The sequence below is a fragment of the Copadichromis virginalis genome, linkage group LG22 (genome assembly GCF_057382275.1).
Source record: "Copadichromis virginalis isolate Kocher_CV1m ecotype Utaka linkage group LG22, C_Virginalis_male_GT1.1, whole genome shotgun sequence".
NCBI classification, from domain to species: Eukaryota; Metazoa; Chordata; class Actinopteri; order Cichliformes; family Cichlidae; genus Copadichromis; species Copadichromis virginalis.
The window spans coordinates 675,539-700,679 of NC_140638.1; the positions used below are offsets into that span (position 1 = coordinate 675,539).

The window sequence follows — 25,141 nt, forward strand, 5'->3', positions numbered from 1 at the left end:
GAGGGTGAGAGAGCTTCACACCCTGGACTCTCTCTCCAGTAAACTGTTAGCCGGATTAGCTGCACAGACTTGTTAGCAGCTAGATGACACTCGGCATCTTTATATGGAACAACAGACTGCGTTGGCGTTCACGTTAAGGATGCAGAAAATCTGGGAAAGATGTTTACAGCAGCTCAATGTGAAGCTTTATTACAGGCTGCACTTTAATCTGACACACACACGTTTTCATATCTTTGTGGGACATCTCATTGACATAATGCTTTCCCAAGCTGCTAACCTTAACCATCAATGAACCCCGAGCCTAACCATCACCATAACCTAAATGTAACCCTGACACTTTGAGTCTCAAACACGCCTTTAAGCTCATGGGAACTGGGATTTAGGTCCCCACACAGATATCAATACATGCTCTCACACACACACTGGAAATAGAAACTGAGACAACAGGAGAGACAGACAGTTCATCAGATCAGTGACGCTGCTGCTGCTGGTGTGTGTGTGTGTGTGTGTGTGTGTGTGTGTGTGTGTGTGTGTGTGTGTGTGTGTGTGTGTGTGTGTGTGTGTGTGTGTGTGTTTGCAGGAATGTGCAAATAAGTGTGAGAGATGTGCAGCCAAGCGTGCATTTTGTTCCTTAGTTTATGTGAGTTATGTGTAATCGAGTGCACATACACTATGAACGGGTGTGTGCGTGTATCTGTGTGTGTCTGTGTGTGTGTGCGTGCGCACCACTCAAGATGAATTACATCCCAAAAACAATGTGGCGAGAGAGACGGGGAGAGGGAACGCGGTCTCTGGTTGCTGCCAGGCTCAGTGCAGAGATGATGAAGTGATGCTCGGAGAGCAAGCAAAACAAATGGAGAGAGGGAGCGGCATCCTCAGAGGATGGAAAAAACAAGAAGTGGCAGACAGACAAAGACGGGGGAAGAGGAAGACAGGAATAAATCAAATGGACATGAAAATGAAAGAAGGAAGGAGGGAGGAGGCCTCCTTCCACGGGTGCAGCTCTGCAGCAGCTCGCCGTGTTAAAACCAACAAGTCCTCTAAATGCTGCAGTGCTGAACGCTCCTGCTGCGAGCTCAAATCCCTGCCAGTGTTTCCACTGAAATATGAAGTGTTTCATACCAGCAGCATCCACACCCACCTACAGCCAAGTTCACGCCTTCTACTGAGTCCCTGCCTATTTGGAAAAAACAGCTTTCAAAGCTTTTAAAAAGCTGAAATGTCAGAGACCACACGGCTGCATGGGAACCAAACCTACACCAGCACAGAGGTGAAACCAGCGTGCTGCTGTACTGGCTCATCCTCCAGTGTCTGAGCTTTTTAAACTGGAAACACTGCTGTTAGCACTTCCATCCTTTGGCCTGTTCAGTGAATGGAAGCAGAAGAAGAAGAGCTGCGCTCGCTGCTGCTGAGACGACAGTAAACTGTGAGCCCTTCATCTCTACATTACCCATAATGCCTTTCTGTGAGATGTCTGTGGGCCTCCTCTGATAATGCGTGAGGTGTGTCTGTGTGTGTTTACCATGCGCAGGTAGTTCATGAGGCTGGTGCCGTGCTGCCAGATGAGCGGGGAGGTGCAGCTCAGCGGCTTCACGCCGATCTCCTGACTGCGGTTCAGCTCTCGCACGGCGCTCACCACCACGTGAACGGCGTCGAACATCAGTGCTGACGACAGCTGAGACAGACACGGGTGAAAACATTAAAGCATGAATGGGTTCAATAACTGACACAGCAGAGCGCTCTGATGTCGCAGTGGAGGAGCTGCCTGTGTGCTCGAACTTTTCCGTCTCTGTGAGGAATAAATACGATGACTTCCATCAGCGCCGTTTTACTCTGAGAGACTAACCAGTGTCAGCTGCTTCTCCCAGCCGGACACAAATGTGTCGCTCTCAGTCCGACACTCGTGAATGATCTCTGCAGCTCGGCCTCTACGAGAACATCTTCCTAATGTGTTTCACATCTGAACCCTATGAGTGATGCACAGATCTGGACTGTCCATAACCCAACTGTATTCATGTAAATGACGAAGGGTGATGACGGAGGATGCCGGTACATCTGCACTCTGTTGGTTTTAATGCATCTGTCTGATGCACACGAGTCACAGAGTTCTGACATCACGCCGTTCAGCAGGTAGCTTGCTTGCTCATATTTTGCTTCCAAAAAGCAAAATGTTCTTGAGCAACAGTTCTTCAGCTTTCTGACGGTATTTCAAAGTTCGTCTGTCGGTCCAGTCCTGGTGCCTGACCATTTGTTTCTGTCCGTTAAGCCTCTGAAGCCTCAGAGTTCACACTGAGCTGAAGGATGAAGCTGCTCACACCAAATATTCAAACTCTGTTCTTGCCTATTATTATTCCATGTATGTTTGCATATGTTATAATGAACCTCCAGGATTCCTGCAAAATCTAAAGAAATGAATGGTGACTTAAGACTTTTGCACAGTGCTGTAGTGTGATTGAACTCCTATTAGCCATTAAGAGTACTGGGTGAAGTTAAGAGCTTAAAAGCTGAGATCAGAATAACATCAAGAACAATCTGCTGCATGTGTCCTGTTCATTCAGCATGCTCTCCTCCACATTCCCCACTGCAGCCCACAAAGCTGCACAAGACCAAAACTCCCAGAAACAAGAATAAAAAGCTGTGTTTGTTGGTGCTCCTACAGCTGAAGACGCCGGGGTATTGATAGCAAGAAGAGGAAAATTAAAGCCCTCCTGCTATCAGCGGCTCTCAGCGCTGGGCTCAGCAATCAACTCAGTGATCCTATCACAGTCTGACGTTCTGGTCTGTTTGGTCAGTTGTCAATCAAACTGACACTCTGAGGGAATCAGACAAATTGTACGGAGGCAGAGCGGCACAGTCTGTCAGCGGCTGATAAAGAAGACGGATGTATGACCGAGTGTGATTGGAGTTCTCTCCGAGTCGATAGTTTCAGGGCTGGATGACAATAACTAATTACAGACTGAAGAGAGACAGATAGACGAAGTGAAATCAGAGGCAGGAAGAGTGAAGAGTTCTGGTAACTCCCAGTCCCAGGTTTGCTCCGCCTCCTCCAACATGGACCATAACTTTACTGAGGAGACACCGGGCTGTAACCGACATGCCGGCACAAGTGATTCTCACACAAGTGTTTGGACTCATTATTTGTAGTTTTGGCTCTATCCTCAAAGATTCCAGATGTTACTGAAGGACAGCTTTCAGTCCAGGTGTTACTGCAGGTAAGGAGGGGTTACTGCAGGTAAGGAGGTGTTACTGCAGGCAACGAGGGGTTACTGCAGGTAACGAGATGTTACTGCAGGTAAGGAGGGGTTACTGCAGGCAACGAGGTGTTACTGCAGGTAAGGAGATGTTACTGCAGGTAAGGAGGGGTTACTGCAGGCAACGAGATGTTACTGCAGGTAAGGAGGGGTTACTGCAGGTAACGAGATGTTACTGCAGGTAAAGAGATGTTACTGCAGGTAAGGAGGGGTTACTGCAGGCAACGAGATGTTACTGCAGGTAAGGAGGGGTTACTGCAGGTAACGAGATGTTACTGCAGGTAAAGAGATGTTACTGCAGGTAAGGAGGGGTTACTGCAGGCAACGAGGTGTTACTGCAGGTAAGGAGATGTTACTGCAGGTAAGGAGGGGTTACTGCAGGCAACGAGATGTTACTGCAGGTAAGGAAGGGTTACTGCAGGTAACGAGATGTTACTGCAGGTAAGGAGGGGTTACTGCAGGTAACGAGATGTTACTGCAGGTAAGGAGGGGTTACTGCAGGCAACGAGATGTTACTGCAGGTAAGGAAGGGTTACTGCAGGTAACGAGATGTTACTGCAGGTAAAGAGATGTTACTGCAGGTAAGGAGGGGTTACTGCAGGCAACGAGGGGTTACTGCAGGTAAGGAGGGGTTACTGCAGGCAACGAGGGGTTACTGCAGGTAAGGAGGGGTTACTGCAGGCAACGAGGGGTTACTGCAGGTAAGGAGATGTTACTGCAGGTAAGGAGGGGTTACTGCAGGTAACGAGGTGTTACTGCAGGTAAGGAAGGGTTACTGCAGGCAACGAGGGGTTACTGCAGGTAACGAGATGTTACTGCAGGTAAAGAGATGTTACTGCAGGTAAGGAGGGGTTACTGCAGGCAACGAGGTGTTACTGCAGGTAAGGAGATGTTACTGCAGGTAAGGAGGGGTTACTGCAGGCAACGAGATGTTACTGCAGGTAAGGAAGGGTTACTGCAGGTAACGAGATGTTACTGCAGGTAAGGAGGGGTTACTGCAGGTAACGAGATGTTACTGCAGGTAAAGAGATGTTACTGCAGGTAAGGAGGGGTTACTGCAGGCAACGAGATGTTACTGCAGGTAAAGAGATGTTACTGCAGGTAAGGAGGGGTTACTGCAGGCAACGAGGGGTTACTGCAGGTAACGAGATGTTACTGCAGGTAACGAGATGTTACTGCAGGTAAAGAGATGTTACTGCAGGTAAGGAGGGGTTACTGCAGGTAACGAGATGTTACTGCAGGTAAGGAGGGGTTACTGCAGGTAACGAGATGTTACTGCAGGTAAGGAGGGGTTACTGCAGGCAACGAGATGTTACTGCAGGTAAGGAAGGGTTACTGCAGGTAACGAGATGTTACTGCAGGTAAGGAAGGGTTACTGCAGGTAACGAGATGTTACTGCAGGTAAGGAGGGGTTACTGCAGGTAACGAGATGTTACTGCAGGTAAAGAGATGTTACTGCAGGTAAGGAGGGGTTACTGCAGGCAACGAGGGGTTACTGCAGGTAACGAGATGTTACTGCAGGTAAAGAGATGTTACTGCAGGTAAGGAGGGGTTACTGCAGGTAACGAGATGTTACTGCAGGTAAGGAGGGGTTACTGCAGGTAACGAGATGTTACTGCAGGTAAGGAGGGGTTACTGCAGGCAACGAGATGTTACTGCAGGTAAGGAAGGGTTACTGCAGGTAACGAGATGTTACTGCAGGTAAGGAAGGGTTACTGCAGGTAACGAGATGTTACTGCAGGTAAGGAGGGGTTACTGCAGGCAACGAGATGTTACTGCAGGTAAGGAAGGGTTACTGCAGGTAACGAGATGTTACTGCAGGTAAGGAAGGATTACTGCAGGTAACGAGATGTTACTGCAGGTAAGGAGATGTTACTGCAGGCAACGAGATGTTACTGCAGGTAAGGAAGGGTTACTGCAGGTAACGAGATGTTACTGCAGGTAAGGAGGGGTTACTGCAGGTAACGAGATGTTACTGCAGGTAAGGAGGGGTTACTGCAGGCAACGAGATGTTACTGCAGGTAAGGAAGGGTTACTGCAGGTAACGAGATGTTACTGCAGGTAAGGAAGGGTTACTGCAGGTAACGAGATGTTACTGCAGGTAAGGAGGGGTTACTGCAGGCAACGAGATGTTACTGCAGGTAAGGAAGGATTACTGCAGGTAACGAGATGTTACTGCAGGTAAGGAGGTGTTACTGCAGGCAACGAGATGTTACTGCAGGTAAAGAGATGTTACTGCAGGCAACGAGATGTTACTGCAGGTAAAGAGATGTTACTGCAGGTAAAGAGGGGTTACTGCAGGTAAGGAGGTGTTACTGCAGGTAAGGAGGGGTTACTGCAGGCAACGAGATGTTACTGCAGGTAAAGAGGGGTTACTGCAGGTAAGGAGGTGTTACTGCAGGTAAGGAGGGGTTACTGCAGGCAACGAGATGTTACTGCAGGTAAGGAGATGTTACTGCAGGTAAGGAGGGGTTACTGCAGGTAAGGAGGTGTTACTGCAGGTAAGGAGGGGTTACTGAAGGTAACGAGATGTTACTGCAGGTAAGGAGGGGTTACTGCAGGTAACGAGATGTTACTGCAGGTAAGGAGGTGTTACTGCAGGTAAGGAAGGGTTACTGCAGGTAAGGAGGTGTTACTGCAGGTAAGGAGGGGTTACTGCAGGTAAGGAGGTGTTACTGCAGGTAAAGAGGGGTTACTGCAGGTAACGAGATGTTACTGCAGGTAAAGAGGGGTTACTGCAGGTAACGAGATGTTACTGCAGGTAAGGAGGTGTTACTGCAGGTAAGGAGGGGTTACTGCAGGCAACGAGGTGTTACTGCAGGTAACGAGATGTTACTGCAGGTAAAGAGGGGTTACTGCAGGTAACGAGATGTTACTGCAGGTAAGGAGGTGTTACTGCAGGTAAGGAGGGGTTACTGCAGGCAACGAGGTGTTACTGCAGGCAACGAGGTGTTACTGCAGGTAACGAGATGTTACTGCAGGTAAAGAGGGGTTACTGCAGGTAACGAGATGTTACTGCAGGCAACGAGGTGTTACTGCAGGTAAAGAGATGTTACTGCAGGTAAGGAGGGGTTACTGCAGGCAACCAGATGTTACTGCAGGCAACGAGATGTTACTGCAGGTAACGAGGTGTTACTGCAGGTAAGGAGGTGTTACTGCAGGTAAGGAGGGGTTACTGCAGGTAAGGAGGGGTTACTGCAGGTAAGGAGGTGTTACTGCAGGTAAGGAGGGGTTACTGCAGGTAAGGAGGTGTTACTGCAGGTAAGGAGGGGTTACTGCAGGTAAGGAGGTGTTACTGCAGGTAAGGAGGGGTTACTGCAGGCAACGAGATGTTACTGCAGGTAAAGAGATGTTACTGCAGGTAAGGAGGGGTTACTGCAGGCAACGAGATGTTACTGCAGGTAAGGAGATGTTACTGCAGGCAACGAGATGTTACTGCAGGTAAAATGGTAAATGGCCTGTATTTGTATAGCGCTTTTCTAGTCCATAGGACCCCAAAGCGCTTTACACAACCTGTCATCCACCCATTCACACACACATTCACACACTGGTGATGGCAAGCTACAATGTAGCCACAGCCACCCTGGGGCGCACTGACAGAGGCGAGGCTGGTAAAGAGATGTTACTGCAGGTAAGGAGGTGTTACTGCAGGTAAGGAGGTGTTACTGCAGGTAAGGAGGTGTTACTGCAGGTAAGGAGGTGTTACTGCAGGTAACGAGATGTTACTGCAGGTAAGGAGGTGTTACTGCAGGTAACGAGATGTTACTGCAGGTAAGGAGGTGTTACTGCAGGTAAGGAGGGGTTACTGCAGGTAACGAGATGTTACTGCAGGTAAGGAGGTGTTACTGCAGGTAAGGAAGGGTTACTGCAGGTAAGGAGGTGTTACTGCAGGTAACGAGATGTTACTGCAGGTAAGGAGGGGTTACTGCAGGTAACGAGATGTTACTGCAGGTAAGGAGGTGTTACTGCAGGTAAGGAAGGGTTACTGCAGGTAAGGAGGTGTTACTGCAGGTAAGGAGGGGTTACTGCAGGTAAGGAGGGGTTACTGCAGGTAAGGAGGTGTTACTGCAGGTAAGGAGGGGTTACTGCAGGTAAAGAGGGGTTACTGCAGGTAACGAGATGTTACTGCAGGTAAGGAGGTGTTACTGCAGGTAAGGTCTGAGATGCTTTTAAGTCTGATCATCCTTCCTATTGTAAATCCTGTGTTTCCATCCATGAAGGCGTTTCCGGGTTGCAGACCTGTCAGCCTCCTCCAGAGGTCCTCTGTGAAATAAATGACTCTGTGGTCTCTCAGGTCTGTTGGTGTTGCTGAGCTGCTCGGTGCGTTGCTTTGTGTCCTAATTAACTGTTAGTTCATTTCATGAATCAAGAAATGAATCGTAAGTACAGTACTACTTAAGTATAGCATAGTGACAGTGATTTGCTTTGGGCTTCCGTTTGTCTTCGTCCTGAAAACAAACCTCAGGTGTTAAATCTCACTTTGTGTCATTTCAGTTGGGAACTTTTCTTCTTTTCTAATTGTTCAGTAACATCCATAAACTTCCCAATCACAAAGTTCATCATGAAATCCATCCGGCACTTTAAGTGAATAGATATGAGCAATAACCCCGGGGATACGATGCTGTTTGCAGTGACTGAGGCAAACTCGTTGTTGTCATAACTGTTATCTTTATTAAAGCTGGCCTTATCACTCTGCTGATCTCAGAGCTGCAGATGAGACAAAGCGCTCTGATGGGACAGATTTGCCCTGATGTGTCTATTTATTATGGATCAGGGCAAAGACGCAGACACAGCGACAGATGAAGACGCTCTCCGGGCTGAACCTGCTGTAGATGACTTACTTACCTTAGCATCTCTAAATATCACACCTTGATCTGCTGATTAACACCTCTCATTATCCCAGGATCATAATTTAGCTGCTTCATTATGTCGAGCAGTGACACTGAAATATTGTGTGGCTGTGGCACAGCAAAGGGCAAGCTAACATTTCACAAACATCAGGATTTGTGCCGGCCTTTTCCCCACGTGCAAGAGAAGTCATTAGACGGAAGCGTTTCTTCAATCTTACTCTTTACTGACTTCTTTCTTTCCTGTGTCGGGTTGGTAGTTAGCACAGAGATCTACTGTCCTCTGCACAAATGTGGGGGTCCACCTGATCCACCTGAACACCATGTAGTGAGTCAGCCTACAGCTCAGCTCCTGTAGAGGAAGACGGGGGTTCTTATCGACTGCTCCTCCAGGTCTCCAGGGTGGAACAGTTAACTATAACTATACTGGGCATGTCTCCACCTCATGGACCAGCTCAGGCTCCTCCTCTCAGGGCCAGCACATGTATTACTATCCTGCAATATTACAGCATGGCTGACCGAAGCACTGTGCTTCCAGCACACCTTACAGCCAACGCTTCCAACGCCTCTGTGATGTTGAGGCGCGCTTCACGGTGATAAATAGATCACTGATTGGCTGACTTCGTTTGCGAACATCACATATCTCAGGAAAACCAAAGAGCAGCTTGTGACACAGTGACCCACATTTGTGCAGGAGGCTGAAGGTTAGCCTGTGTACGGCGGAGACACGCTGCTCAGTAACTGTGTCAAAAGGACACCAGTCTCACTGCGTGTGAATAATGGGCACTGTTTCGAGGACCCGTGAGCAGCTCGTCGGCCTCTCTTTGTGCAAACTAAGCCTACTCACACCTTTCATCGATTCATTTCTGACTTTCTGCTTTTGCTTCTTCTCTAAAAGCTACATTTGCATTTGAACCTTTAAGCTGAATAAAGACAAGAAGTCTTTTAAGCACTGAGGATATCTTCTAACGGTTCTGATAGTGTGGCAGTAGATGAGGTGAGGTGAGACGCTCTCGGGGTCGTACTCTGTCCCGTCTCACCGCGGGTCCCGGGTACGGGCTGACGTCGCAGCCCTCCCTCCAGGACAGGTTGAGGCTCCTGATGAACTCCAGGTAGAAAGGATGGCTGATGTTCAGCATGGAGAAGCCCACGATGTTTGACTGATCGTTCACCACATCGTCAAGTCGCAGGAGGGGGAAATCCTGAAGACAGAGACAGAAAGAGCGAGTGAACAGAAGAAGACACGAGCGGCCGCTGGGACGTGCAGATACCACGGAGGGGTGGAGAATCTGAAATGCAGAGGGAGAAAGAGAACAACAAAGCACAAAGAAACAAACAGCTTTAACAGCTTGATTGGAGTTTTCTTTGCCGGCTGCACAACATCAAGCACAGTGTTTAAATTCAGAACAGGGACGCAGAGAAAAACACTTTTCTTTCCTTTTTGTTTGAAAAAAGATGGACATCAAACGCCGGGGATTTCAAAGAACTTCAAATAGTCCTTGAAGGCAAGTTGGTGTCACGCTGAGCTGTGCTGCTGAAATAAACCACAAACTGTTGCTCAGCCCTCGCAGGGTTTGTGTTGTGCAGCAGATGCTGACAATGAGATGTTTAGCTGGAACGAGTCGGGAATGCCGGCAGACTCCAAACCAGCCGGCTGCTGGCTTCACCTCCGATCCCCTCGACAGTACAAGCTGTGCTCAGTAATCGTGTTCCCCTGAAAAGAATGAAGAGTTCCTTTGTTTTCAGCTGAGCTGAACCAAAACGTATGTTGTATGTTGTAACCCCTAAAACTGCACTTCCTCTGTTCACCACCAGGGGTTAGGGACTAACTGTGGGAAGAGAGGCTGCAGCCGCTGCACAGCCACACTTAGGCTGTATCCCAATTCAGGCTCTGCAGCCTCAACGATCCTCAAAGACCGCTAAGGCCGGAAGTGCGAGGCTTGTGAAATGGGACGGTCTAGCCTTCGTTGCGCTGCCCAGGTTGCCTAGCAACCATGATACTAACAGCTGGAAACATTTGTTTGTTTGTTTCTACATGAGCTTTGATCATTCTCTGTGAGATTAAGCTCAGCTATTGAACGGCGTGTATTTTAAAGTAAAGGCTTTAAAACCAAGTTAGTACAAACGTCACTGATGTCACATAACTTTGCCGACATGTGGCCAACAGCAATGTTTAATGTTCTTCGTTATTAAACATTTGCACATAAATAAGTGACGTCATATTCAGTACTTAAAGTTCACTCTTCAGCCGCCCCTCATCCGCCGTTTTTTTTCGGCAAAATTATCCACACCCACCGCCGCGCTATGCATTCTGGGATATGTTGGGCCACGAAGTCTACACTGCCATGTCCTTAAAATTCAGGGAAATGAAGGACGCATTTCAGGGCCGCATTTCGAGCAGCCTTTGAATTGGGACAGCCTTCGGCGCGCCGCTGTGACGTAATCGGCCTTGAAATTGGGCCTTTAAGGCTGCAGACCCTGAATTGGGACACAGCCTTACTGTGACTCTGTGCAGTCAACCTGGAAGCTACGGTGTGCTTCATTTGATGCAGGCAAGACGAAAATGTTTATCGTGTAATATTTAATTCTGGTTTGGTCCATACAAACAGTTTTGACTCATCTGCACCATCGGATAGAAGATGCTCGCATGAACAGTTACTCTCTAATGCGTGAAACATGAGCAGAGGCAGCACGAAAACAGGTCGTCAGAGGACGAAGAACAGGAGACAGCTTCAGCCATCGGAGTCAGACGTGAGCACGACTCATGTGAGAGACTCACAAACACTTTAAATGCAAAGAAGCTCAAATCACATCAAACTGTGACGTTAAGATCCTCATTAGACCGAATACACAAATAATCAGTCTCACACACACAGACACAGACACACACAGACACACACAGACACACACACACAGACACACAGACACACACACACACACACACACAGACACACAGACACACACACACACACACACACACACAGACACACACACACACACACACACACACACACACCCACACACACAGACACACACACACACACACTCTCACACACACACACAGACACACAGACACACACACACACACACACACACACACAGACACACACACACACACACTCTCACACACACAGACACACACACACACACACACACACACACAGACACACACACACACACACTCTCACACACACACACGCACACACACACACACACACGCACACACACACACACACACTCTCACACACACAGACACACACACACACACACTCTCACACACACACACACACACACACACAGACACACACACACACACACTCTCACACACACACACACGCACACACACACACACACACACACACACACACACACACACACACACACACACCTGCCTCATAAACTGCACTAATGATCCAAATGTGACTCTTGACGCCCTCCTCAGGTACATAATTACTCTGCTCTACCTTCACCTGATTCACATTTATGAAACTTCTTTATCCAACATGTGACCCAGGCGGAGCCTGATGTTAACCAATCACAACCCAGGACTCAGGCTGGACCTTTTTACTCATTTGAGTTTTCTGCCCTGACGACAACAACAACATGGCGATGATGATGTGCAGGCCGACGTATCTTTGGCACTCTCTGCCCTTCAGCTTGTTTGGGTTCGTGTGCTGACGTTTATCATTTCGTTTAAAAATGATGTGAAGAGTGTAACTCTGGAAAGGCGTGCGGTCAGCGGCCGTCAGTCTGGCGTGCTGCTGCACGGACAGGTTGTCATCATCGTTATTTGGCAGCGTGAAAACGTTTGGCTGAGATTCTCTCCCGTCTGCAGAAAAGAGTCTGTGGAGGGCGCGAGGTCGGGACTCAAACATCCCGAGAATATTCACACGGCGACTCTTCTGGGCCCGGCTGTTTAGCACCGGGGCTGACCTGCCTGTGAGGTCAGCATCCGTCCACCTCAATCCCTCCGAGCGGCGTCCCCGCCTCCTGGGAAACTGCTGCTGTTGTTGTTGCTGCTGCCAAATCAATTTCAGCTGCAGCCAAGTGCACTGTCAGACGGCCGGCCTGCCAGCCGTGACGGAGAGCAGTTGGCTGGAGGAGCGGCAGCGAGCGGCCAGCGCCACCGGGGGAGGAAACACTGCGACAGCATCCCGGGACACAGAGTGCAGCACACTGACGCAGGAAGTTAAGGAATAACAGGGCGGGACAAGGTCGGGGTGAGGAAGACGTGCACCGTCTCCACCATCGTTTCAATCTGCGACGTTTAAAGAGCAATCAGGAAGATTTACAACCTTTCCTGCCACATTCACAAGAACGTAGCCGCCATATATCTGCAGAGGGTTGATGAGGCTGCTGATCGATACCATGACTCACCGATGACTTCACCCAGACGCCACGCAGTTAGAAACTCGCTTCATGGAACTTCAGGACGCCGAGCTCCTCGCCGAGGCCAAATTAACCTTCTACAAAGCACCGACACACAAAACAGCCTCTGAGCCACACCAGCTGCCGCACACTGTTTAATGGTTTCACCCTGACCTACAACACTGTCCTTTACCCCAACGGCAACATTCAAGCACAAAAACACACGAAACGACCACAGAGAGAGGAAAAATGTCCAAAAACACAAGAATCAGAACCAGAAACCAAACGAACACTAAGAGAAGTGAAAATGAAATATTAAAGAGACAAAAACAAGACAAAACTACCATGATGCAGGTAAGTAAAGGAGGCGGTCCTGATGTCATCACAACCACTCCAACCACTTCACTGAAATTCAGTCAACTTCCTCCGATGCTGTTTGACTCTCTCACACACTCACATGGAGCCACGTTTTCAGCAGCACAAAGCCTCAAACATATTTCCACACGTACATCTGAGATGATAGAAATGCACCGTCCCCGTGTTCGTGCACTGCCAGCAGGCGATCAGCCCACCTGGCTAAACTGAGCAAGTCTCCAGCAGCCTAACCAAGCCCAGTTCCATGTGTCCAGTGCAAAGCAGAGCACAGCAGCCTCACTGGAAGCGGTCCAGATGATCCTGGACGTGATAGGGCAAAGCTTTCTCTCCGAGCACTCCCGACTAAACCCTGCAACCAGGAGGTTTCATGTCTAGCATGCTGTTCAAACCTTCTGTTTGTGGGGAACAGCCAATCAGAAAACAGCTTGTTTCATACAAATGATAAATGTAGAGACCATTGAGTCCTTCCTCGTGGTGAAACGGCGATGAACTCAGCGCCCTGAAGTCAGCCTGTCACAGTCAGCCGAGCGTGTTTATGGCAAAGTTAAAGGTAGGTCAGAGACGGCAGGTGTGTGTGGAAGTGTTGAGAAATCATTTTCATTTTGGTTCCCTTCCAGGGTTCTACTGGGGGGCGTGTTTTCGTCCTTGGTCTGCGAACGCGGCGTCAAGCCCCCGCGCAAATGGCGCCGTTAAAGAATGTGACACGACAGTATTTAGAGTCGAGGCGGAGATCGAGACGAGTTATTATCCACACAAAGTCTCTCGTACAAGGGCACGATACCGAACAGCAAAATTCTAATGATGACAAACGGCGGCGGGACAAGCGTGCATCCGCGATGAGCACCGAGAGACGAGGAGAGCGGAGGGGGAGGACATGCGCGACACGGGGGAGGTGACAGAGTTTAGTTTCAGCACGTGACCTACAAACATCCCGAAGGAACGCAGCGGCACAGAGAGCATGGAAAAAAGAGACGAGTAAGAACGAGAAAAGAGTGAAAGAAGAGGAGAGAAGCAAAGGGCCAGAGAGGAAGCAGGAAGCAGTCGGAACGAACCGCCACAGATTCAGACGAGAAGACGAGCAGCGAAAGGCGAGAAAGAAGAAAGTGTTGGCAGAAGAAGGAGAAACAAAATGAATAAACAAGCCAAGAAAGAAGGAGGGAGGCAAAATAGAGACTATAACAGAGGAGGAGACTGAAGTAATGAGAAAATATGGCCACAAGCAGCAATAATGGGCTCACGAGCAGACGTTTGAACGTAGTGTCTGCTGACCTCACTGCGCCCGTGAGAGCTCGCCACATGCAGGAGTTACTATTTCAGTTACTGTCTGCAAGTGCGGCCGGATTGGCTCAGGATTTGAACCGACGGCCTCCTCTGGCTGACGACAGCACCTCTGGAAAGGCTTCATGCTCACAGGGATACCTGATACCTGCAGCTCTGACAGCAGCAGGTGTGTCACTGCTGTTTCTACCTGGAGACAGCAGCCGCCTCATTGTTCTGACACACAACACAAAACTATCCATAACACACTAACTACACAAGACAACACACTAATTACACACTCTAAACACGCTAAACGTCACAAAACTCTCACATCTCAAAACTCGCTCCCTCTTCCTAAACAACCAAACGTCACGTCACCATATCATTTTTCATTGGTCCACATGGTGCATTTTTCCACCAACATGAACGGGCTGTTTTTGTTTGCTCATAAGCAGAGCGGTCTCGCTGCTGTCCTTAGAGAGGAAACGTGACGAAACATTGAGGAAAAACAGGCGTATGTCTTGTTTATCATGACTCTGGTTTTACTGGCTGATCAACGCAGTTTATAAACTGGTACATGTCACCTTGTTGCTTTGTCTTTAAGTGGTCATGTGATTGACCACGACTCCTTTATTCTTCCTCAGTCAAACAGCAGCACTCGTGTGATTGTTTTGCCCCCTGAGCTCCAGCTGTTGTGCCGGACAGTGACTGCCGTCCACGGGAGCACAGCTGCTTAAAGCTGCAGCGTCCAGATTACTTACAGCTGCTTCCGTGCTGATATAAGATGCTGTAAGCTGAACACAGCTTCACCCGTCTGTTTGTTGAAAAATAGCAACGCGACAGCATTTTCTTGTTGGTAACGGTAACGGCGTTGTAACAATAGGAATAGTAATTAGTTAGATTACTCGTTACTGAAAAAAGTAACGCCGTTAGTAACGTTATTCCCATCACTGCAGGCGACACAAACAAGGATGGAAGGAGAACAGATGGAAGAGATAGAGGACAGAAAAGGAAATGAAACTGAGGAGAAGAAAGTAGGAAAAAGATCAGGCAACGGATCATCTTTAGGAAAGGAAACAAGAAAAACAGGAAAGGAAAGGAAAGGAACAGTATTGAGTCACCAGCATAAATGTGGCTGGTGTGTCACGTACAGAGCAAAATAATGTCAAATGCTGAGCGATTCCTTTATCAGCCGTTATCAATAGTATCAAAGCCTGTGGACAAGAAAGCTGTGGAGGAGGAGGAGGTTAAAAATAGGTCACTAAGTGATGAAGATGAAGAATCAGACGATTATGAAAACCACTAAGAAGCATCTTCTTCATGGAAGGAATTGAAGGAAGATGAGGAGAATCCAACTAAGTGGCGAGCGATGAAGGTGAAGGCGAGGTGTGGAGCTCTTACCATGGTGGTGAGGATGTACTTGTAGAAGGCGGACGTCATCCCCAACTCATTAGCCTGCAGAAGAGCAGAAGAAACGCTAAGCATCCTCCGTGGAAACGAGCCAGAGTTTATTTAAAAAGGAACCATCGCTCAAACTTAATAACAGCCTGGAAACCGTGGTTACCATCTCCAGGACGCGTCAGTGATGAAAGACGTTTCAGGGAGATGATAACAACGGCAGCGTGCTCTCAGGTGAAAAGACATTTAAACTGGGCTGAATTTAGCTAAAAACACAAGAGCAAGCAGAAAACTGGAATATCTTTCAACGTTATGATGCGACACACGGGAGAACAGCAGATTCCCCACAGCAGGAGTCAGTGTGGACAGCCAACATACATATCTTTGTGAAGTTCACGGTGAAAACCTGGTAGCAGCAGACCCTTGGAGTACTTTTCTATGTTTGAATGTTTTCTGCTCGACCCGAGCAGAGACTCAAACTCAGTCACAGCTCACCTTCCACACGTACGGGACGTCGGCTCCGACAGGCAGCGGAGGATTTAACCTGGCATCCTCACACCGCAGAGCCTGCACGCCGCTTCACTTATTAATCCATTAACCTTCTGCACACTGTCAGCTTACATCTCCTTCAGCCTGAAGCAGCAGCCCAACTTGAAAAGTCCTGACTGAGTTTACTCAGTAATTTTGAATTTTAAACTTCCTGCACCCCCCAAGGTTACTGCTATGAGAGGGAAACTGCAACCTGCCAAACGCAGGTCGATTTAGCCCGTGGCTTAAAAGTCTGTCGACGCTCACAGCCAGTTTGGCACAAAACCAGCCCAGCGTGTCTGAAGGTCCTGTTCCACCCTGTAAACAGCAGAGAGGAAGAAGACGCTTCCAGAACAGGAACCGGGGCTGCACACAGGCAGACATTTAACAACACGTTCAAACACTGACACATGTTTTATTGTGCCACATGATACAGGTGTGCACTCTGCATTTGCACCAGTGTTGCCAACTCCTCAGTAAGGAAAATCGCTATTGGCTGTCCTAAAAGTCGCTAGAAGTCGCTAAATGACGTCATCACCTAATTTGCATAATTGGTCATGCTAATGTAATTGTAACCTACACTGTTGGAGAGAGACATAACATCGTGGAAGAAACATAAAGTGAGCAAAAAACGTCCTAAATGCAGTCTCCTGCCCTGATAGCAGCTGGCGGAGGACTATCCTCCGCCGTTGAGCGCTTTAGCACGGGTGAGGTGCCCACGGCAGCACTGCAGCTTGTTGAAAGTAAGAGCAACACGCCCTTTCACGTCAAAAAGACGTCATAAATAAGTCTCCAATAACACCAGAAAAAGTCGCCAGATTTGTCGCTAGTCACTTTTTAGAAAAAAGTCGCTAAGGGGTCTGAAAACTCGCTAAATATAGCGGCAAAGTCGCTAAGCTGGCAACACTGGTCTGCACATGTTTGGGACATTAGCTGCAGTCGGTGGGACCACGCCCCGCTAAAGCTAGCTGAAGTCAGAGAGGCGTGTGCAGATACGGCGCCGCGTGGCAGACAGATCTCAGTGTGACGGACACGCATCGTGTCTGACCTGCAGAACTTTTTCCACCTGACGTGTCCTGATCTGCTCTGTATGCACAAAGTGGGCGTGTCATGCTGTGATCGTGGTTTTAAAATGATTAGTGTTGTCGTGCTAGCAGAGGGTTTTCATATTTCCTGTATTTTAGGATTAAATCTCAGCTCCGTTCCTCTTCTCTCACGCTGTGCTCCTGAGCATCAATTAAACCCTAAAAACTCTGTTGTTCCTTATTCTTCTTATTTAACCTGCACTTCTGTACTCAGTGGTGATTTTGCACTGCAGCTCCCATTAAGCTGCCAAGTCCGTGAATTTATTGCTGACTTCACACGAGCCGATTTTGGAAACATGGTTTTTTAGCTTCTCTAAAGCCGGCTGAGATTATTCATTGCAGTTTCCTCTTACATGGATCAAATGTGCCATTTCAAACCTTCTGCTGCAGCTACGATGAACCGTACGGACGAACAGAGTCGTCGACTCCTTTTGACTGAAAGTAGAAAAGCATCAGACGTAAGAAGCTGCGCGAGCGCGCTGATGCAAACAGCTGACCTTCCTGAGGATGTGATACGAGATGGAGGCGTTGGCGTCAATGATGATGGTGGCCACTTTGTCATCACGTATCTCCTTCAGCAGGGGGGTGGGGTCCAGACTGTCGTCCAGCATCCGCACCGACAGCGTCTCCCTGGAGATGAGGAAGCGGCGGACCAGCTCCTCCAATCGCAGCAGACCTACGGGGCAGGAAACGAGCATGAGTCACACACGTGTCTGAGCGATGGCGGACTGCGGTTCCCAGTCAGAAACACTTGGCTGTGAAAGTTACGTCACGCAGCGGCAAAACTCTTCATCCAAAGTGCTTCTAAGTGCCTGAAAAAGAGGCGGGGTCTATAAACGATGCTCGCCTGAGTGTTTAGCTTGTTTGCTTGTAAAATTATTGCTCTGACTTGTAAAAAGAAAATTGATGAGACTTGGAGTCATTAGAGAGACAAATAACTGCCGCTGCTCTACAGACTTCCAGGCCTAAAAGGAAGCGATAAACAGAGCGGGATAAAGGCGATTATGTTGAAAGTCCATTAATTTTCTCCTCTGAGAATAACATGGACCCACGAGTGCTCACGGCTGAGGCAGGATTTACTTATTACCGCTTCTGATCAGTCGTTTCTGTGGTCACTTCTCTCCATTACACTCAGTGCTGGCGTTTGTGCATCGCTGCCACTGAGGCGGTATCCCACAGCAGGGCCAAACATGAGACGCGTTCACGTCGTGAAAAACATGCTGGATGCGAGCAGCGTCAATAATCACAGGACGGGAGAAAACAGACCGACCTCAGCAGAAGCAGTCGCGTTACAAACCGGCGAGAAGCCTGCTGTGTTTGCATCACCTGGGCTTCGACATTCAGAGGCGTCGGCCTCCGGCTCATTACCTCGTCTGTCCCTGACAGAAGCAGCGGGCGTGTCTCGACTAATCGCTGCCATAAAGCGTTTAACTGGCTGACAGCAGCGCTCAGGACCACAATACAGGCCGTTAACGGGCCGAGGCTACGACGAAAGACCGGGAGATGTTAGAGCGGAGAGCTGGGGCAGATCAGTCAGCTGGATCCAAGCTGAGGGAGACTGATGTGGGGAGGACGGAGGGGAAAAAGAACAAGGGAAAGGAAGAGAGGAGACTAGAGTCCTCAGGAGAGGAAAGGAAGAATGGAGGGAAGTGTGTGAGAGAAGAGGAATTAGGAAAGGAAAGGAAAGAGAGGAGTAGAGAAAACTCAGAAGAAGAAGAAACAACAGAAAAGAAATCAAAGCCATCGGCACCGAGGGCTCGACGCTGGTGGAAAATGGTGAAAACTGACTCCAGGAAATGTGAGCTGGGTTTGCAGGGGGACGAGGACGGACTCGTGAAACGTGTTGCTCAAAGAGAAGAGCAAGGACTGATCGTCCAAACAGAACCTCAACCCAAGGGAACGGGTGCCAACACGCAACCGGACAGGGATCGGGGAGCGTTCGTGGTTTAAGGTGAGATGATCTGTGAATGTGCATCACGTGCCAGCGTCTCATAATGTTCGAACCCGAGACACTGGAGCTCTAAAATCCATCATTTCCGCCCTAAGTGTGGACGGAGCTGCAGTGGGAATAACCACGACACTCACACTCTGCTTTGCCACAGATCAGGCTGGCTGTCGGGTAGCCGAAGGAGCGCAGGATGGAGCCGATGGCCAGGCTCAGGTCCTCGTTACTCGGGTAGAGGGTCACCGAGGCAAAGCGGAGGTACGGCAGCTTGGGCGTTTCCTCGGGGCCGATCTTCACGTGAGGGATCTGAGGGGCGAATGAGAAGCATGATGAGAGAAGGAAGTCTGCGCTGGGCTTTGCTTCGAAACATGGAGACCAGTTACTGAAAGTCAAAGAAACATTCACCGAGTTACTGCACTTTATACTGCACGACAGTTCTCAGACAATCGTCACATTAAACTCTGTTTTTGTACTTGGAGAGTATTTAAAGTATAAAAGTGGGAGGCAGAGCCTTCACCTAAGAGCAGGTGCTGCAACCTTCCTGCCTGTTCGGGTCAAATCCGACCGATTTACAAATTCAAAAGCTCATAAATATTGTGTTTGAGACCCAACTGCCTCGAGGCCTTACGACATCCTCCACACTATGCACTTGAACATGTGTTAACAGACCTCTCTGCACTGAATCATATCTGTTATTAACCTCTGTCTCTCTTCCACAGCATGTCTTTATCCTGTCTTCCTTCTCTCACTCCAACCAATCACAGCAGATGGCCCCGCCCCTCCCTGAGCCTGGTTCTGCTGGAGGTTTCTTCCTGTTAAAAGGGAGTTTTTCCTTCCCACTGTCGCCAAAGTGCTGCTCATAGGGGGTCATATGATTGTTGGGTTTTCTCTGTATTACTGTAGGGTTACTCTTTGAGGTGACTGTTGTGATTTCGCGCTTTATAAATAAAACTGAATTAAGCTTGAACTATTCTTCGACTTCTCCGTATTTCTACAATGGGAAATTTTATCATCACAGGCTGGATATTACTGCTGTCAGTTTTAGGAAGCTCGAATGAGGAAGTCCCAGTTTCATTTATAACGTAAAACTCCAGGAACTGCAGCTGCCAGCCAGTGTGAAGAGATCTCCATCATTACCGAGGAACAAGAGCTGGTTTATAACAGATGGAAAAAGGGGAAAGAAAAGATGTAATAAGAAGGATAAACAGAGAGGTGGGAAAGAAAAAGTCAATGTGGGGAAACGAGCTGCCTTACACTCATTCAAGCGTTTCACTTTCTCTGTGCTCTTCCTCCAAATCTGCATCACAGCAGCCGCAGGTCGACCTTTCACCTTTCTGTGAGCCAGCATTGTTTTAAGATTGAGACATTTAAAAAAGTGAGGAGCCCCTGAGTGAGAGGCCGAGTTGTTCCCAACTGTACAGGTTATACAGGAAGTTCAGATAACAGCAATGGAGCTTTAATCAGAGCCCGGCACTCGCTGATGATCCCGTCTTTGTTCACGCTCACAAAGAAAATGTGAGAAAGGAACAAAGCCTCAGATCATCAGCAATATCAGAAAAGCGTTTCATGCAGAAATCAGTTTCTGTTCGGCAGACATCGAAGGGTCACGGAGGGTCGTACAGCCGGGTGTCCGCAGGAAAAAGAAAGGAGGACACGTCACCGTGCTCGGTTAGGTGACGATGTGTCTAACTTCAGACAAGCTTCTCTGTTTCACTTCAGACCTCCCAGAGCAAAGGTGCTGTGACGGACAGTGTGAGTGTTTAAGATGAAAGATTCATGACAAATTGAAAAATTAATCACTTCAGAGAGGAACGAAGAACGGGGTCAGAGGACAGACGTCCTGTGTGACGTGATTTAACCTCAGCTCAGACCTGCGGGGGCTTCAAAGGTAAACTGTAATTAGCTCAGCCGGGCTTTGCTCCCATCCACCCAGCTTATTCTAAATCCAGACTGAGAATTCAGGAACATGGGACCTGTCGGGCTGGAGGAAGAGGACATGTGGACGGTTAGAGGCTTGCGGTATGCTGGAGATGCACCTGTGTAAACTCTGGAAGGCAGAAAATGGTTAAACACAAGTTAAAGGCTGCAAAAATCCAACAGAGCGAAGCAAAACTGAAAGAACTCAACGACTGGTTCAGGAGATCTCGGTCGAGGACGACTGGGTGCAAACGAGAAGCCAATCACGTTTCTGGGAACAGGCTTTAAACTGAAGACAGGCCACGCCCACTCCCAGAGGTCTTTCTCCTAAACTTAGAGCGGAAACGTCCTCTTTGTCAGGCATTAGACCGGGGGTGTCCTCTGCAACCCCACCCAAAGAAAGCCTGCTCCACACCTCCATCACAAACCGGTTCCATGTGTAGTGACATCATCCGGTCACACGTGTGTGATATAAACCTGCCTGCTGTGTCCGGTCTGTCCACGGTCACAGCTGTGTTCAGCCAAAACCTCAAACCTGTCATTTATTATGAAAGGAGGAGCAGATCACCAGTGAAGACCCCACGCCTGGCCTCAAACCCTACTCCTGACCTTGACCCTCCGCTCTGCAGAGAAGCAAAAGTACTCTGTGGATATTTGTCAGAATTATCTTTTCTTTGGCTGAAAAGACAATCCTGGGTGAACATTAAAGAATAGACTGATTAACTGCAGGTGTCCGCAGTCTGCTGGTCTGCAGCGTCAGGTGTGTTCACCCCACGATCACGCTGTGCAAACACCAGGACTCTGCAGGCCTCAGTTAGCAGGTTAAAGGTTAAAGTTCAACAGTCTACATCGATCTTCATCTCTTGTGGCTTTTCTAACCTCCTCTTTTCCTGTTAGGAACCGTCAAAGTAAAACGTTTAAAGCAATTAGAAGATGAGCAGGACAACTTTTCATCTTTTACTGAACTGCAACATTTCACGAGTGGCTAAAGCAAACTCTGTGCAACATTAACACCATGTTAGGAACAAGGACGTCAGGTCCACCTTCCACTTAGTTTAACTCTTTAAACTAAGTCTTCAGTTTGCAGGTTTGGTCTTTGCGTGGAGCACGAGTCGCACACATGTGCAGTCAGAGCGAGGCTGCTCTGGAAACCGCAAACTGCATAACAGCAGGGACACGGGAGTTTTCCTTGACAGGAAGAAGACGTCTGATTGGAACAGAGATGAAATAAGAGGCGGGCACCAGACCGAACATTCATGTGTTGTTTGCATCATGTTATAAAAATGTTGTTAGTGAGGGCGTGGCGTCCTCTAGTCTGTCCAGCTGCCGCACAGAGACGTCCATGACGTCGCTTAATAAAGTTTGGAAACTTTGCTCATCTTCAGCCAGAAACATGTATAACAAATAAGAAGTGTTACTGTTACTCACCATGTTTCACTCTGAGGCGGTAACAGGCGGCAGCAGCACCGTGACTGTTACCTGCACTCAGGTGTGACGTATGTATGAAACTCGTGTCACCGTCCTCAGCGGGACAATCGTGATCGCACGCCAGATCCAGATGTGACTCACCTCCTTCTCCCCACAGATGTGACTGATGGTGGACCCAGAGGCGGGGCTGGAGGCGGGGCCGATCACAGAGACCACACCCTTCGGCAGGATCTGACACACTGATGGAGAAACGACACAGAGTGACAAAACTCAGCGTGTGATTACTGGAGGTGTTTGTTTCTACGCCACTTTATTTTGGAAGCGTTGTTCCTGTCTGCGTGCAGGACGGCGGGAGATGCTCGGCAGCGAGTATGTGTTTGGGATTTTCACTCGTCCTGCACACAGACGTCAGTCCAGGGGCTGTTAGAGAAGGTTTCATTTTTTACACTTATCCAACACTTTATTCAGACGCTGGCCATAAAAACCATTCAGTCCATGAGAAAAGTTGGCCCACGCTTAAGCAGCCATGCAGCCAGCTAACAGAGGCCACAGTCAGTCTGCAGAGCCCGTGAAACTGCAGGTGAGACAGTTAGACGTCCTCTCCCCTCTAAAATACCTTTTTTTACCCCCTTTTTCCAGTTTGAGCCAGATTTTCAGAGGGTGAGGAGGAAGGCAGGTCCCTGATCTCCAGTGCCAGTTATTGCCCCAAAGCCAGAGCTGTCACAAATCCATGAATCTGTCCTGCAGTCATTGTTTCAGCCCAAATCCAAAGAAAGCCTCCAGTTTGGCAGGTCAGAGCGCCATCCACAGAGCGCCTCAGGGACACAGCGTGGCCCCACCCTGACCGCTAAATCTAGCCAATAAAAACTCTGCTTTCATTTTTTCTGTTTCTCACCAGAAATAGAATTTTAATAAACAACTAGAAAGTGCATTTTCTGAAGAAACTGCAGTGTGAATGCTTGAATCTGAATGTATGCATTGAAATGAAATAATTACTGAATTTAAGTTAAAAATTTTGAATGAGATAAAAAAAAAAACCCCGAATTTAACCTGAAAACAAAAGTGCTGAACTGCTAAAAGCTGAAGGTTACACAGAAGAAGAAGTTGGAAAAAAGCTGAAAATGTTTTAATTGTAAATTAGAAAAACCTAAGAAATGAGAAAAGAACATTTAGAGTCAGAAAACATCTGAAAGAATATTAAAAGGTCATATTCTTTGAATCACTGAATGACTAAAATGTGATCCCTCCACTTGGACCCACACAGTTTAAAAAGTTTACATCTCTGAGCTTTGAAAGACAAGATGTTGGAAAAAGAACAACGATGGCGACGTTTTGAGGGTAAAATGATGGCTGTAACACTGTGGACACAGCAGCAGTTGAAAGAGAAGTGTTTAAGATGAATTTTGGCAGAGTGGCAGAGAGAGCTCGTTAAGCAGGCAGGTGTGAGCCTGGTTGCTATAGTGACCGCACCCAATGGCTCCATACACACGGACACAGACATGCACCTCACTTTTGCTGCTTAAAATGAACAGAAAAGTCAGGCCGAAACAAATCGTTCCCAAATGAAAAGTAAAAGTCGTATTGACAAAATTCTTTCACTGTGAGCGACAGCAATGTCTAGTCTACCAAATTCTCAGTTTTCATGTCTGTGGAGTTTATTATATGGACGTGGTGACAGTGGAAAGACACCATGCTCTTCTGATTTTCAAACGAACCTTCTGAGCCATTTTAACATTAGAGTCTATGGAAGAGTTGGAGGGAGGAGGCTGTGCATTGGTGACATTTATGAAAGAACCATAACACCTAGTACAATAGTAAACACATTGGATGAAAGAGGACAGCCATGGCTACGTTTTGAGGGTAAAATCATACCTGTAGAGCAAACGCTGCGGACACAGCAGCAGTTTTAAAAAAGATTTTAAGATTATTTTTTTTGCTCCTCTCACTCTAGCAGTTGAGCTGCCTCACTCTAGCCCCAACATTCCGTCCCATACACACCCATTATAAACTCTGAAACGGGTGAAAAAACATCATGAAACTTAAACTGGAACTGAAGAAAAAGTATAATAGATATTGAAAAGATAAATGCAAGTTGAATAGTTGAATGTCTTGTCTTCGTTTTAAAGTTTGAATGGTGGCTCTATGTCAATGTATGTGGAAGTAGTAAGAGTTTAAAAATGAGTAAGTTGAATGAGGATTTGAAGGGTCTCCCCATTGAAATACATTATAAATTTTTGTTGAATAAAGTTGAATAAAATTAAAAATATAAATGTTAAAAATATGAAAAATGGAAGCAGTGTTGTCCAAAAGAATAGGAATCTAACGGTGTTGGAATGGTTTTTCTAAGTTGAACGGTTTTGAAGGAGTAGGATTACAAAAAACGTACGGAATACAGAATAAAATATAACTAGAAAGTGCATTTTCTGAAGAAACTGCAGTGTGAATGCTTGAATCTGAATGTATGCATTGAAATGAAATAATTACTGAATTTAAGTTAAAAATTTTGAATGAGATTAAAAAAAAACCCCGAATTTAACCTGAAAACAAAAGTGCTGAACTGCTAAAAGCTGAAGGTTACACAGAAGAAGAAGTTGGAAAAAAGCTGAAAATGTTTTAATTGTAAATTAGAAAAACCTAAGAAATGAGAAAAGAACATTTAGAGTCAGAAAACATCTGAAAGAATATTAAAAGGTCATATTCTTTGAATCACTGAATGACTAAAATGTGATCCCTCCACTT

The 25,141-nt window shown here is 47.6% G+C and overlaps 1 protein-coding gene across 2 annotated transcripts in view; it reads right to left on the reverse strand.

The window, feature by feature from the left end:
• Positions 1 to 25,141, reverse strand: part of LOC146682316 (glutamate receptor ionotropic, kainate 5-like) — a 262,649-nt gene that overhangs the window by 37,440 nt on the left and 200,068 nt on the right. The window contains exons 5-10 of one of the 2 annotated variants that reach the window (XM_085446431.1): positions 22,544 to 22,641; positions 19,198 to 19,363; positions 17,610 to 17,788; positions 15,503 to 15,556; positions 9,139 to 9,300; positions 1,523 to 1,675 (exon numbers count right to left, since the gene is read on the reverse strand). In XM_085446431.1, coding sequence (XP_085302557.1) covers positions 1,523 to 1,675; positions 9,139 to 9,300; positions 15,503 to 15,556; positions 17,610 to 17,788; positions 19,198 to 19,363; positions 22,544 to 22,641 — 812 coding nt within the window. Of the gene's footprint in view, positions 1 to 1,522; positions 1,676 to 9,123; positions 9,301 to 15,502; positions 15,557 to 17,609; positions 17,789 to 19,197; positions 19,364 to 22,543; positions 22,642 to 25,141 lie in introns of both variants that reach the window. The other variant, XM_085446430.1, reaches the window with a different exon arrangement.